Source organism: Ranitomeya imitator, chromosome 6 (assembly GCF_032444005.1).
Source record: "Ranitomeya imitator isolate aRanImi1 chromosome 6, aRanImi1.pri, whole genome shotgun sequence".
NCBI classification, from domain to species: domain Eukaryota; kingdom Metazoa; phylum Chordata; class Amphibia; order Anura; family Dendrobatidae; genus Ranitomeya; species Ranitomeya imitator.
In genome coordinates, this window is record NC_091287.1 from 549,768,162 (window position 1) to 549,782,353 (window position 14,192).

The 14,192-nt window shown below is 47.6% G+C and overlaps 1 protein-coding gene across 1 annotated transcript in view; it reads right to left on the reverse strand.

The window, feature by feature from the left end:
• The window catches only part of TRAPPC9 (trafficking protein particle complex subunit 9), a 645,843-nt gene that overhangs the window by 506,817 nt on the left and 124,834 nt on the right, over positions 1-14,192 (reverse strand). Inside the window, exon 12 of the mRNA XM_069731953.1 lies at positions 8,353-8,438. Within this exon, the coding sequence (XP_069588054.1) occupies positions 8,353-8,438 (86 nt within the window). The remainder of the gene's footprint in view (positions 1-8,352; positions 8,439-14,192) is intronic.

Consider the following 14,192-nt stretch of genomic DNA (forward strand, 5'->3'; position numbering starts at 1 on the left):
GCTCTGTGATAGTCTCAGGGGTCTGTGTGTAGCCCAGAAAGCATCATGAAGACCAAGGAACACAACAGGCAGGTCCGTGATACTGTGGTGGTGAAGGTTAAAGCCGGATTTGGATACAAAATGATTTCCAAAACTTTAAACATCCTAAGGAGCACTGTGCAAGCGATCATATTGAAATGGAAGGAGAATCATACCACTGCAAATCTACCAAGACCCGGCCGTCCCTCTAAACTTTCATCTCAAACAAGGAGAAGACTGATCAGAGATGCAGCCAAGAGGCCCATGATCACTCTGGATGAACGGCAGAGATCTACAGCTGAGGTGGGACAGTCTGTCCATAGGACAACAATCAGCCGTACACTGCACAAATCTGGACTTTATGGAAAAGTGGCAAGAAGAAAGCCATTTCTCAAAGATATCCATAAAAAGTGTTGTTTAAAGTTTGCAACAAGCCACCTGGGAGACACCAAACATGTGGGAGAAGGTGCTCTGGTCAGATGAAACCAAAATCAAACTTTGGGGCAACAATGCCAAAAAATATGTTTGGCGTAAAGGCAACACAGCTCATCACCCTTAACACACCATCCCCACTGTCAAACATGGTGGTGGCAGCATCATGGTTTGGGCCTGCTTTTCTTCAGCAGGGACAGGGAAAATTGCTAAAATTGATGGGAAGATGGATGGAGCCAAATACAGGACCATTCTTGAAGAAAACCTGTTGGAGTCTGCAAAAGACCTGAGACTGGGACGGAGATTTGTCTTCCAACAAGACAATGATCCCAAACATAAGCAAAATCTACAATGGAGTGGTTCACAAATAAACGTATCCAGGTGTTAGAATGGCCGAGTCAAAGTCCAGACCTCAATCCAATCGAGAATCTGTGGAAAGAGCTGAAAACTGCTGTTCACAAACGATCTCCATCAAACCTCACTGAGCTCGAGCTGTTTGCCAAGGAAGAACGGGCAAGAATTTCAGTCTCTCCATGTACAAAACTGATAGAGACAAACCCCAAGCGACTTGTAATCGCAGCAAAAGGTGGCGCAACAAAGTATTAAGTTACAGGGGCTGAATAATAAAAAAATGTATGCGGCCCCCAAAATGTTCCCATTTATTTTTTCCCAGATTAGAAAGTGACAAAAGATGTTTTTTTTTTGTTTTTTTTTTTTATTAATTTTGATTTTCTCTCCACTCGTCGGCAGCGGGACCGATCACTCGGCTGGACATTAAAACAACCAAAGATAAACGAGGATGGAAGGGGAATTAAAAAAAAAAAAAAAACTCTCCTTCCTCTGGGCAATAAATACTACAGATGACACAAAGTAACAAAAATAGCTGCAGAAGGACTCTGGTGACATTGTCACATCAGCCGGCGAGCGGCTGGGTGGTCACGGTGACCGTCGCGGTAATTTCTATTTGCCTGGAAGTCAAGCGCTTCTATATGTGTGTTGTAAGGGGATAGCGAGGCGAGGAGGGCGGGGGGCTGACATCCATTACAGGCCCATTAACGCCGGTGACGTCCGCGATCTGAAGCCCTGCACTTGGCCCCTGGGGGGCCTGTGACCGGCAGCTCTACCGCGGCCTCGCTGCAGATAATCCGTTTTGCGGAGCGTTACTTTAAATTTTTTATGAGTTCTAGGAAAAGAGAGGAGGTTGCGGCGGGATCAGAGGAGGCCAATAAAGGCGGCCATGCTCAGGATCACATTAACGGCTCCCCTGCCCTCTATATACACATGTAGATATATATATACCCTCGGCCAGGGACGGCTCTTGTTCTGCTCTGATCATTAGAACCATAAAAACCTGACAGGCGGCTTTATCATGGGGGACTCGGAGCTTGAAATTAACCTTCCTCATAGAGAAGCTTCTCCGAGACCATTCGTTATTATTGGGTTTACGTCGCCGCTGCGCTTTTTTGTCACCCTATTAACCAGCGGCGCTCGCTGTTCTACTTACTAAGGGGTTTTTTTTTCCTTCTCTCATTGTAAAGTGAGAAATCTATTATCCTCCTAATTGTATCCCGTCAGCAGTCCCATGTCAGGCAGCGGAGGACGTCGCCTTAAAGGACAACTGGAAAAGTGTGATAAGAATACTGGAAATCAAGTTGCAGGTTCCCTGTGTCCCTCAGACAACACTTCCTGTCCCCGTCCCCAGGCCGATTACCTTCTTTTATTTTTTATTACCTGTGCCCAAAAAAAAAAAAGTGTAAGAGTTTGTGTTTTTGCTGTGTAGGGGCAGAGACACCGATTCCAGCGATGTGTCACTTGCTGAGCTGCTTGCTGTACTTTTGATAGAATCACAGTTTTTCCTGCCTTGGATGCGACAGTGCTGTGACTGCTGAGCTGCGTATAACCCCGCCCACGCCCCTAATTGGCAGCTTACACAGTGTACACAGGAAGAAGCGGTTACTCAGATTAGCTGAACTGCCTGATACACGACAACTAGTCCTGAAGTGATAATCTCCTGCTGATAAAACAATGATTGTATTAAAACCACAGCAAGCTGATGAGCAAGTGACACGTCGCTGGAACGAGGAGCTCAGCCCCTACATTATGCCTCTCTCACAATACATAGCAAAAAAAGTGCTGCGTATTCCTTTTAATAGGGCGTATGTGCATCATGAAAGAGGGTCATCTTCTCGAGGCAAATATCTAGGAGATGCTTTCCCCCATAAAATCGGATCATGGGAGCCAAATGCCCAACTCCTTCATCAGCTCCTGTTAATCGCTCTTATTTTTTTTGTGTGTGTTTTTTTATTTTTCAGGCTAACATGGCCTTACGAGGGATTTGTGCCTCCATTTTCCCGAGACCCGTAACATTCTTAGGCCATGTTCACACAGTGCGTTTTTCCCCCGTGCTCCGATGCCCCCCCCCGTGCCCTAATCTCCCCCCCTTATACTTACCCGGCCTCCCGGTGTCCGTCCGGCCGCCTTCTCCCTGGGCGCCGCCATCTTGCAAAATGGCGGGCGCATGCGCAGTGCGCCCGCCGAATCTGCCGGCCGGCAGATTCGTTCCAAAGTGCATTTTGATCACTGAGATATAACCTATCTCAGTGATCAAAATAAAAAAATAGTAAATGACACCCCCCCCCTTTGTCACCCCCATAGGTAGGGACAATAAAAAAATTAAGAATTTTTTTTTTTTTCCACTAAGGTTAGAATAGGGTTAGGGGTAGGGGTAGGGGCAGGGTTAGGGGTAAGGTTAGGGTTAGGGTTAGGGGTAGGGTTAGGGGTAGGGTATTTTCAGCCATTTTAACCCTAAAAAAACTTCCTAGAAAACACACAGACTCTGCATAGAAAACTGCATAAAAAAAGGATCAAAAAACGCATCAAAAAACGCACCAAAAAAGCGACCAAAAAAAGGACCAAAAAAAGGACCTGCGTTTTCTGCCAAGAGCTGCGGTTTCAGTCCTGAAAAAAAAAGGATGGAAATCAGGAACGTGTGAACATACCCTTACTGTTCCGTCGTTGGAGCCGGGCGAGGGCTTGGTTTTTGCGTAGTGAGCCGTTTTCCTTGATACCATCTTGGGGTCCATGTGACGTTTTTATTGCCTTTTATTGTATTTTTTACCATATTTGTTTCTCCACTTGGGGGCCATGAACCTGCAATTGTCCTGCTTATTATACTGTGTAATACCACAGCATTGATGTATACAGTGTAAATCATGGTCAGCATGTACCAGAGTGTCCAAGGGATACCAAAACGGCAGTAACCGGGACTTCAGCGGGCCCCCGATCGTCCAGTAACATCGACACTAGTGAGACAACAGCCGACTGTGGAGGGAACTCCGCTCCTCAGCCCCCTCCACGCTGCACCACCCACAGGCGCAAGGGGGTTAAGCAGGGACTCCATCTGGTTTCCTCGAGGGTGGAGCCAAGCAAATGAAGGAGCTAGACCCGCCTCCGAAGAGCTCCTGTCTATTACATCCTGCGTAAAATCCAACTAATTGGACCCCTTCTCTGCAACCGTGAGGTTCCTTTCTATTCCTCCCAAGGATCGTTACCTCCAAAAACTGCCCCTAATCTAAGAGTAGCCATCTTGCTATGGCAACACTCCACCAATTAGAAAACAAGCTTGGACAGACTTTCCCAGCAGTCTTCTACATGGAATTCTTTAAGGCAATCTACCTAGATTGGCGTCTTCTCTGAATGGCCCTCCAAAGCCCAACTGGTCCTCCTACCTGGACTCAAGCTGCAGCTTAGCACCAAGTGCCTACTGGTGCCATCCTAGAGAGCGGGTGACGCAAGGAGCGCTCATATACCCAGTGATGAGGGACTACCCCATAACAGTCAGCCCAGGCCCACGTTGGCGCCATTTTGAAGTACTCACCACTAGTCATCTATATTTGTGCACCTCAATATTGGATGAAGTGCTAAATCCTGTGATTGACAAAACCCTGTCTGGTGGTAACGTGAGCAAGTCAGAACCATGTAGGACATTCGCTTATGGACCCCTGTGCTACTCCAGCTCGCTGGCCGGGTACTCCACCATGCCTTTCACTGTTGTCTTATGGCCTGATCGGCGGGGGACTTCTGCAGACGATCACTAACATGTTAAAGCAGCAGCCTCCACTCCGACCAGGCTGAACGAGGAGGAGGAAAGAGCGGAGGAAAGAGCGGAGGAAAGAGCGGAGGAAAGAGCGGAGGAAAGACCAGCAATGATGGGGATCCACGGGCGGCTACGCACCAGACCATATGTGAATTATTAGACAGTGGTGGTGTCATGATATGTACTTTTGCCCTGTCCTGTATTTGAATAATATGCCATTTGATGTATGTAACTGTTCTCTGGTTTCTATTAGCTGTAATTTATGTATTTTCTTGGGCTGGGAGTTCACCTGTAACAATATGTCTCCTTCCCCCAATACTTGCAGCCCTAAGCTATAATGTAATTAAGCTTTGTCAACATCACTAGTGGAGGAATAGCCATTCTTCCTCACAGCAGGTGGCTAGTCAAATGTACATACTAGATAGACTACGTGGAGCCCACCAGTCTAGAATCTTCTGGTGGACCCAACCATTGAATAGAAGGTGTAACCCCTACCCCCCTTCATGGGCGGATCCCAGGAGCTCAGACAATCCATTCTTATTTTGAGATCAGATGTGAGTTGATCCTTGAAGGAGAAGGAGTGGGGATTCTTAGCTGAGGCAAGACCCCACGCCCATCTGGGACTGCGGAAACGAACGGGGCGAGACTTGAGCTGAGGACATATCTCGTCGTTCGTGAGATTGTTTTGGGATCCATTGGACTAATTGTGGACTATTGCTTTGTTACCTGGCACAAGGATTATCGGGAGGTGCCCCCGAACCTGTTCCATTGGACTAATTGTGGACTATTGCTTTGTTACCTGGCACAAGGATTATCGGGAGGTGCCCCGAACCTGTTCCGTTGGACTAATTGTGGACTCTGTAGATCTACCTGCATGTGTTGTTCCAGCATTCTTGATAATAAATCTGTGGAATCATCCCTTGGCCTGTTGTCCCTTCTTGCTCTGCCGTACACCACGTCACAAACTGGTGGCAGCAGTGGGATCAGAGCAGAAGGAATGGAGGACAAAGGCCCATCAACATCGGGAACCAACACCGCAGAGTACAAGAACTGGACTTTGGGGAGCCTACAATCAAAGGCCCGTGAAGTAGGAGTCCGTTTTAAGGGACTCTCCAAGGAGCAGCTTATTGAGGCTTTGGAAGGAGTTCGCCTGCAAGATGACGCTGAGGAAGGATCCTCACAGCAAATGGAGGAAAGACTGCAGCCGGAGGTAAATACCCAAAAAAGTCAGTGGGTTATGTGGTACGAGGAGGAGTTGGCATTGCTGGAAGAAGAGGCCACCATGGACGATAAGAGGGAGGCCATTCACAGAGCTCAGGAGAGGGAGGCCATCCACAGAGCCGAGGAGAGGGAGGCCATTCACAGAGCCGAGGAGAGGGAGAGGGAGGTCATTCACAGAGCAGAGGACAGAGCTCAGGAGATGGCATTGCTGGAGAGGCAGATCGCTTTGGAAGCAGCTAGAAGCTCCAGACTCTAACCCCAGCACCCACCATGAGGGAACTCCCCAGAGTGTCCCGCAAAGACTTCAAGCCCTTTAATGAGGCTGCAGGCGACATTGAGGGCTTCTTCCAGGACTTTGAGCATCAGTGTCGATTAATGGAAGTCCCGGAAAGGGACCGAGTCCGACATCTGGTGGGGCTCTTAGAGGGTGGAGCTGCCGCAGCCTATAGAGCTATGGACCCTCAGGGGAACTGTGAGTATGCGGAGATTAAACGGACTATTCTAGAACATTATGCTGTTACCCCAGACACTTACAGGACTCAGTTCTGTACTTTAGCCTGTGATGAGGAAGTGTCTTTCAAGATGTATGCCCACAGACTCAAACAAATATGTCATCGCTGGCTGGAGGCAGAGGAGGCCTTAACCTGGGAGACCTTCCTCCAGGTTATCCTAAAAGAGCAGTTTTACTTCAAGTGCCCTGCTGAGATCCGGGAATGGGTGCGTGAGAGGAGACCAGCCACTGTGGAGGAAGCTGCAGCTCTAGCTGATGAGGCTCTCACCATCAAGCCTCAGTGGAGGGTTCTATTGGAGGATGGAGAGAGGCCTACCAGCTCCACAACACCGGTGGCCCCCTGTTCTTCTGTCCCCATTGTTCCCCGTTCCTCTAAGCCACCACCTCATGCTGATACCCATGTAAATGTGCCTCCAGTTGCTTCTACTGCGTTTTCTGGAATACGACGAGGAGAGGAAGTAGCAGAGCGCAGGTGTTATGGTTGTGGGCATCTGGGGCATCTGCAGGCCTCATCCCCAGCCAGCCCATGGAGGAGTCGTCCTCAAAACCCTACAGCACCTTCAGGTGGGGGCCGGCCTCCAGGTTCCCTTACCCCTCGCCCAAGAGAACGCCTTGGATGGAGTGAGACCCAGCACAGATGCTATCGATGTGGACAGCCAGGGCATCTGCAAGCCTCCTGCCCAGCTGTTCAAATGAGGATTAATCCTGTACCCAGTCGTATTATTAATTATGTACAGCCAAGTGCCATGGAGGATGACGTGTCACCACTACGTGAGGACTGGCCTTGTGCCTCACCCACCCATGTTGCACCACTAGGAGTTTATGGTGTACGACCTGCAGCTATGACGACTTCTGCTCATCGAGGTAAGCACTTGCAGGAGGTCGTGCTGGATGGACAGAGACTTATTGGATTTTGTGACTCAGGGGCTTTCCTCACACTGGCTGATCCCCGAGTGGTTCGGCCTGAGGCAATCCATCGAGGACCTGGGATTGTCATTGAACTGGCTGGTGGACAATGGAGGACTATTCCCACAGCCACTGTTGATCTGAACTTTGGTTTTGGGGTCAGGCGATGTGTGGTTGGGGTGATGGGTGGTCTGCCTGCAGATGTTCTCCTGGGCAATGATGTGGGAGAGCTACGATGCCAATTCGTGGCTGCATGAAGCCACATGTAAGTTACGCTCTGCCTGTGTGTACTTAACCAGCGACCTGTAGAGGTCCCTGGTACGTACACAAATTGGGAGGGGAAGGGATTGTCATGATCTGTACTTTTGCCCTGTATTTGAATAATATGCCATTTGATGTATGTAACTGTTCTCTGGTTTCTATTAGCTGTAATTTATGTATTTTCTTGTGCTGGGAGATCACCTGTAACAATATGTCTCCTTCCCCCAATACTTGCAGCCCTCAGCTCTAATGTAATTAAGCTTTGTCAACATCACTAGTGGAGGAATAGCCATTCTTCCTCACAGCAGGTGGCTAGTCAAATGTACATATTACATAGACTACGTGGAGCCCACCAGTCTAGAATCTTCTGGTGGACCCAACCATTGAATAGAAGGTGTGACCCCTACCCCCCTTCTTGGGCGGATCCCAGGAGCTCAGACAATCCATTCTTATTTTGAGATCAGATGTGAGTTGGTCATTGAAGGAGAAGGAGTGGGGATTCTTAGCTGAGGCAAGACCCCATGTCCATCTAGGACTGTGGAAGCGAACGGGGCGAGACTTGAGCTGAGGACATATCTCGTCGTTCGTGAGATTGTTTTGGGATCCATTGGACTAATTGTGGACTATTGCTTTGTTACCTGGCACAAGGATTATCGGGAGGTGCCCTGAACCTGTTCCGTTGGACTAATTGTGGACTCTGTAGATCTACCTGCATGTGTTGTTCCAGCGTTCTTTATAATAAATCTGTGGAATCATCCCTTGGTCTGTTGTCCCTTCTTGCTCTGCCGTACACCACGTCACAGGTGGAAAGCACCATTATGTTATATATTTAAAAAAAAGTGTCACAGGCGCGGATTAAATAAGTTCTCCTTCACCTTTTATCATCAGCTGTAACAGACGGACTCACCATGGTCTCCACTCTCAGCTCAAAGGGCATCGGGTTGTAGACCATCAGCTGCACCTCGCACACGTCCCCCTGCACCCACCGGAAGTCTGCAAACAGGGGAAAAGCAACGTCACAAATGGATTATACTGCTATACTCCGAGAAAGTATCACACAGGAGAGGATTAGATACACAGCTCAGGAGGCAGTATCACACAGGAGAGGACTAGATACACAGCTCAGGAGGCAGTATCACACAGAAGAGGACTAGATACACAGCTCAGAAGTCAGTATCACACAGGATAGGATTAGATACACAGCTCAGCAGACAGTACCACAGGATAGGATTAGATACACAGCTCAGCAGACAGTACCACAGGATAGGATTAGATACACAGCTCAGGAGGCAGTATCACACAGGATAGGATTAGATACACAGCTCAGCAGACAGTATCACAGGAGAGGATTAGATACACAGCTCAGCAGACCGTACCACAGGATAGGATTAGATACACAGCTCAGCAGACAGTATCACAGGATAGGATTAGATACACTGCTCAGCAGACAGTACCACAGGATAGGATTAGATACACAGCTCAGGAGGCAGTATCACACAGGATAGGATTAGATACACAGCTCAGCAGACAGTATCACAGGATAGGATTAGATACACAGCTCAGCAGACAGTATCACACAGGATAGGATTAGATACACAGCTCAGCACACAGTACCACACAGGATAGGATTAGATACACAGCTCAGCAGACAGTATCACACAGGATAGATTAGATACACAGCTCAGCAGACAGTATGACACAGGATAGGATTAGATACACAACTCAGCAGACAGTACCACACAGGATAGATTAGATACACAGCTCAGCAGACAGTACCACAGGATAGGATTAGGTACACCAGCTCTGCAGTATCACACAGGATAGGATTAGATACACCAGCCCTGCTTTCTGGAGGTCACACAATTCTCCATACTATTCCCGGTTATGTCCTTGCTAAATAAGTAGCAGAATAATATATTTTTTGCACAGACCAGTAGGGGATATAAGCAGAAGCTGCCGGAGGTGGCACCGAGAAGTGATTAAATTATGGATGTTAAAGCGGAACCGTTACCAGAGTTCACAATGCTAAACACAAACTACATGGAATAAAATATCATAGAACTTTCAGACCTGATGATGCTGGTGTACTTACATAGCAATTCTGATATAGAGTTTTGTTATAAATTTACACTCAATGTCCACCCACCGAGCCACAATGACAGCTCTTCAGTGAATCCTGCACTGAGCAGGGTGTTGGACACGACGACTATGGAGGTCCCTTCCAACTCTAACATTCTAGGACTAGGACCATCTTCCCTGTTGTTGCTGCTATATAACCAGCCAATTACCCAGACTGACAGCTCCTCAGTGTCCCTCCTCCCTGCTGCAGCTGAATCTCCACAAACCTATCCTAACCGCTCCTCAGCACCCTCCTTCCTGCTGCTGAATCTCCCCCCAGCTTCATTTATCACAATAGTTTTGTAATGTCCATCTTCCTTGCTAAAGTGGGAACCTCCACACACCTGGCAGTCTCTCAGTGCCACTCCTCTCTGCTACAGATCAACTTCAGCTTACCTGGCCTGACTGTCAGCTCATCAGTGCCCATTGTCTCTACTGCTGTTGAGCCTCCATCTAAGTAACCAGTTCAATACTCAGCATCCCTCCTCCATGCGGATAATGGAACTCCACATACATATCCTAACAGATACTCAGCATCTGTCCTCCCTGATAATGCTGGAACTCTGCCTACATAGCTTAGAATTCCTTAGTGTCCCTCCTCCCTGCTGCAGCTGAATCTCCACATAGCTATCCCAACATCTCCTCGGCCTCCCTCTTCTCTGCTAACGCTGGAACTCTGCCTACACAGCTGAGAAATGCTGAGGGTCCCTCCTCCCTGCTGCAGCTAAATCTCCATATATCTATCCTAAAAGGTCCTCAGTGTCCCTCCTCCCTGCTGCAGTTGAATCTCCACATATCTATTTTAACAGCTCCTCAGCCTCCCTGCTAACGTTGGAACTCTGCCTACGTAGCTGAGAATTCCTTAGTGTCCCTCCTCCCTGCTGCAGCTGAATCTCCCTATACATATCCTAACAGCTCCTCAGTGACCCTCCTCCCTGCTAATGCTGGAACTCTGCCCACATAGCTGAAAGTTTCTTAGTGTCCGTCCCTCCTTCCTGCTGTAGTCCTCAGCATCCATCCTCCATGCTGCTGACGGAAATCTGCTTGCATATGTGAGAATTCCTTAGTGTCCCTCCTCCCTGCTGCAGATGAATCTCCACATACCTAACAGCTCCTCACTGTCCCTCCTCTGTGCTGCACCCAAATCTCTCTCCATTTAGCCTGGTTGACAGCTCCTCGGGATCCCTCCTCAATATTTTTGTCTCATCCCACTTAGTCTATGACAGTTTCTCAGTGTCCCACCTTCCTGCTGCTGCGGAGATCTCTCACTGCTTAGTACAAGCTGTACCTGTAAGTCACGCTGGGCAGGTGGAGAAGGAATACGCCTGGTCTCGTGACCTCTCTCACTATATACATGGACTCACAAAATGCTCCTATTAATATCAGGATGATAAAACCACTTAGATATGGATTTTCTAAGTAAGTACACTGGTCCCATCAGGTCTATTTAAGGTATTTTTTTTTTACAATACTTTTATATTGATGACCTCTTTTTTAGGATAAGTCATCAATATGAGATTGTTAGGGGGTTTAAAATCTGGCATGTTTGATTAAAAAAAAAAAAAAGACATGCTCCTGGGGCTGCGGCCGCCGCTCTCGGCTCTCCAAGGTCCCCTCAGCCGTCAATGCCTCGTGTTCAGACAAGGAATTAAACAAGAGACGGCCAGGAGGCCGAAGGGTCGCCTTCTGTGTCACACGTGAACCTATTTCCAGAGAAGAAGCGCCATTCCTGACCGCGGAGAAGGAAAACTCTGGAGTGATATTACCCCGGCACGGCCGGAGATCCGGTCCGCCGAGCGCGGAGGCCTTTTATGACCAAAATAAAAAAAGCCTGTTTGTAGCAACATATTTCTCCTGTTCTAAGGGCGGCCGAGAGAGCCATACCGTAAATAATTAACGACTCTGAAAATATCGCTAACGAGTAAATTACTCTCTGGATGAAAGGTGAAACGATGGCGGGTAATTACAACGGAACAACAAAAAAATAGAAAAAAGTCATGACATCAGGATTGTAGATTGTATCCAATTAGAAGTGTGTTCCGCAGGACTGGCGCATAGCAAATGTGGTGCCAATATTCAAAAAGGGCTCTAAAAGTGAACCTGGAAATTATAGGCCAGTAAGTCTAACCTCTATTGTTGGTAAAATATTTGAAGGGTTTCTGAGGGATGTTATTCTGGATTATCTCAATGAGAATAACTGTTTAACTCCATATCAGCATGGGTTTATGAGAAATCGCTCCTGTCAAACCAATCTAATCAGTTTTTATGAAGAGGTAAGCTATAGGCTGGACCACGGTGAGTCATTGGACGTGGTATATCTCGATTTTTCCAAAGCGTTTGATACCGTGCCGCACAAGAGGTTGGTACACAAAATGAGAATGCTTGGTCTGGGGGAAAATGTGTGTAAATGGGTTAGTAACTGGCTTAGTGATAGAAAGCAGAGGGTGGTTATAAATGGTATAGTCTCTAACTGGGTCGCTGTGACCAGTGGGGTACCGCAGGGGTCAGTATTGGGACCTGTTCTCTTCAACATATTCATTAATGATCTGGTAGAAGGTTTACACAGTAAAATATCGATATTTGCAGATGATACAAAACTATGTAAAGCAGTTAATACAAGAGAAGATAGTATTCTGCTACAGATGGATCTGGATAAGTTGGAAACTTGGGCTGAAAGGTGGCAGATGAGGTTTAACAATGATAAATGTAAGGTTATACACATGGGAAGAAGGAATCAATATCACCATTACACACTGAACGGGAAACCACTGGGTAAATCTGACAGGGAGAAGGACTTGGGGATCCTAGTTAATGATAAACTTACCTGGAGCAGCCAGTGCCAGGCAGCAGCTGCCAAGGCAAACAGGATCATGGGGTGCATTAAAAGAGGTCTGGATACACATGATGAGAGCATTATACTGCCTCTGTACAAATCCCTAGTTAGACCGCACATGGAGTACTGTGTCCAGTTTTGGGCACCGGTGCTCAGGAAGGATATAATGGAACTAGAAAGAGTACAAAGGAGGGCAACAAAATTAATAAAGGGGATGGGAGAACTACAATACCCAGATAGATTAGCGAAATTAGGATTATTTAGTCTAGAAAAAAGACGACTGAGGGGCGATCTAATAACCATGTATAAGTATATAAGGGGACAATACAAATATCTCGCTGAGGATCTGTTTATACCAAGGAAGGTGACGGGCACAAGGGGGCATTCTTTGCGTCTGGAGGAGAGAAGGTTTTTCCACCAACATAGAAGAGGATTCTTTACTGTTAGGGCAGTGAGAATCTGGAATTGCTTGCCTGAGGAGGTGGTGATGGCAAACTCAGTCGAGGGGTTCAAGAGAGGCCTGGATGTCTTCCTGGAGCAGAACAATATTGTATCATACAATTATTAGGTTCTGTAGAAGGACGTAGATCTGGGTATTTATTATGATGGAATATAGGCTGAACTGGATGGACAAATGTCTTTTTTCGGCCTTACTAACTATGTTACTATGTTACTATGTTACAAAAAAGAAAAAGTAAAATTTATAAAGAAAGGTCGCCGCAGGGTGCGATGTAGCTGCAGAGTGCCAGGAAGGGTCTGGAAAGCAGCAGTGGTTGTAAGGCGAGAGGTCGGCGACCATGATACAGGACAAAAACTTTTCTTTGTAGAGGTTTCGCCCAAATGGTGAAATTTACACCAAGTTCTTAGAGTAAAACACATGGATTTTGCTACAGATTATGGTTACTGAGGTGTCTCAGATTAAATGTTGGGCTCTGCTCCCTTCCCCACGGCCGCTGCCCTTTGCTGTGCTCCACGCCCAGTTTTTCAGATAGCCAGGTATACTCCTGTGCCGTCATCACCCAAGGTCTTTTAAGGCTGATCTAGACAGACGTTGTGTGTCTAAAGGTAGCACACATAACGATTTCGTTAACGATATCGTTGCTTTTTGTGACGTAGCAACGATATCGTTAACAAAATCGTTATGTGTGACAGCGACCAATGATCAGGCCCCTGCTGGGAGATCGTTGGTCGCTGGGGAATGATCAGGACCTCTTTTTTGGTCGCTGATCACCCGCTCTCATTGCTGGATCGGCGTGTGACGCCGATCCAGCGATGTGTTCACTGGTAACCAGGGTAAATATCGGGTTACTAAGCGCAAGGCCGCGCTTAGTAACCCGATATTTACCCTGGTTACCATTGTAAAAGTTAAAAAAAAAAAAAAACAGTACACACTCACATTCCGGTGTCTGTCACGTCCCCCGGCATCAGCTTCCCGCACTGACTGTCAGCGCCGGCCGGTCGTAAAGCAGAGCACAGCGGTGACGTCACCGCTGTGCTCTGCTTTACGGCCGGCCGGCGCTGACACAGTGCAGGGAAGCTGACGCCAGGGGACGTGACAGACACCGGAATGTGAGTATGTACTGTTTTTTTTTTTTTACTTTTACAATGGTAACCAGGGTAAACATCGGGTTACTAAGGGCGGCCCTGCGCTTAGTAACCCGATGTTTACCCTGGTTACCCGGGGACTTCAGCATCGTTGGTCGCTGGAGAGCTGTCTGTGTGACAGCTCTCCAGCGACCACACAACGACTAAACAGCGACGCTGCAGCGATCGGCATCGTTGTCTATATCGCTGCA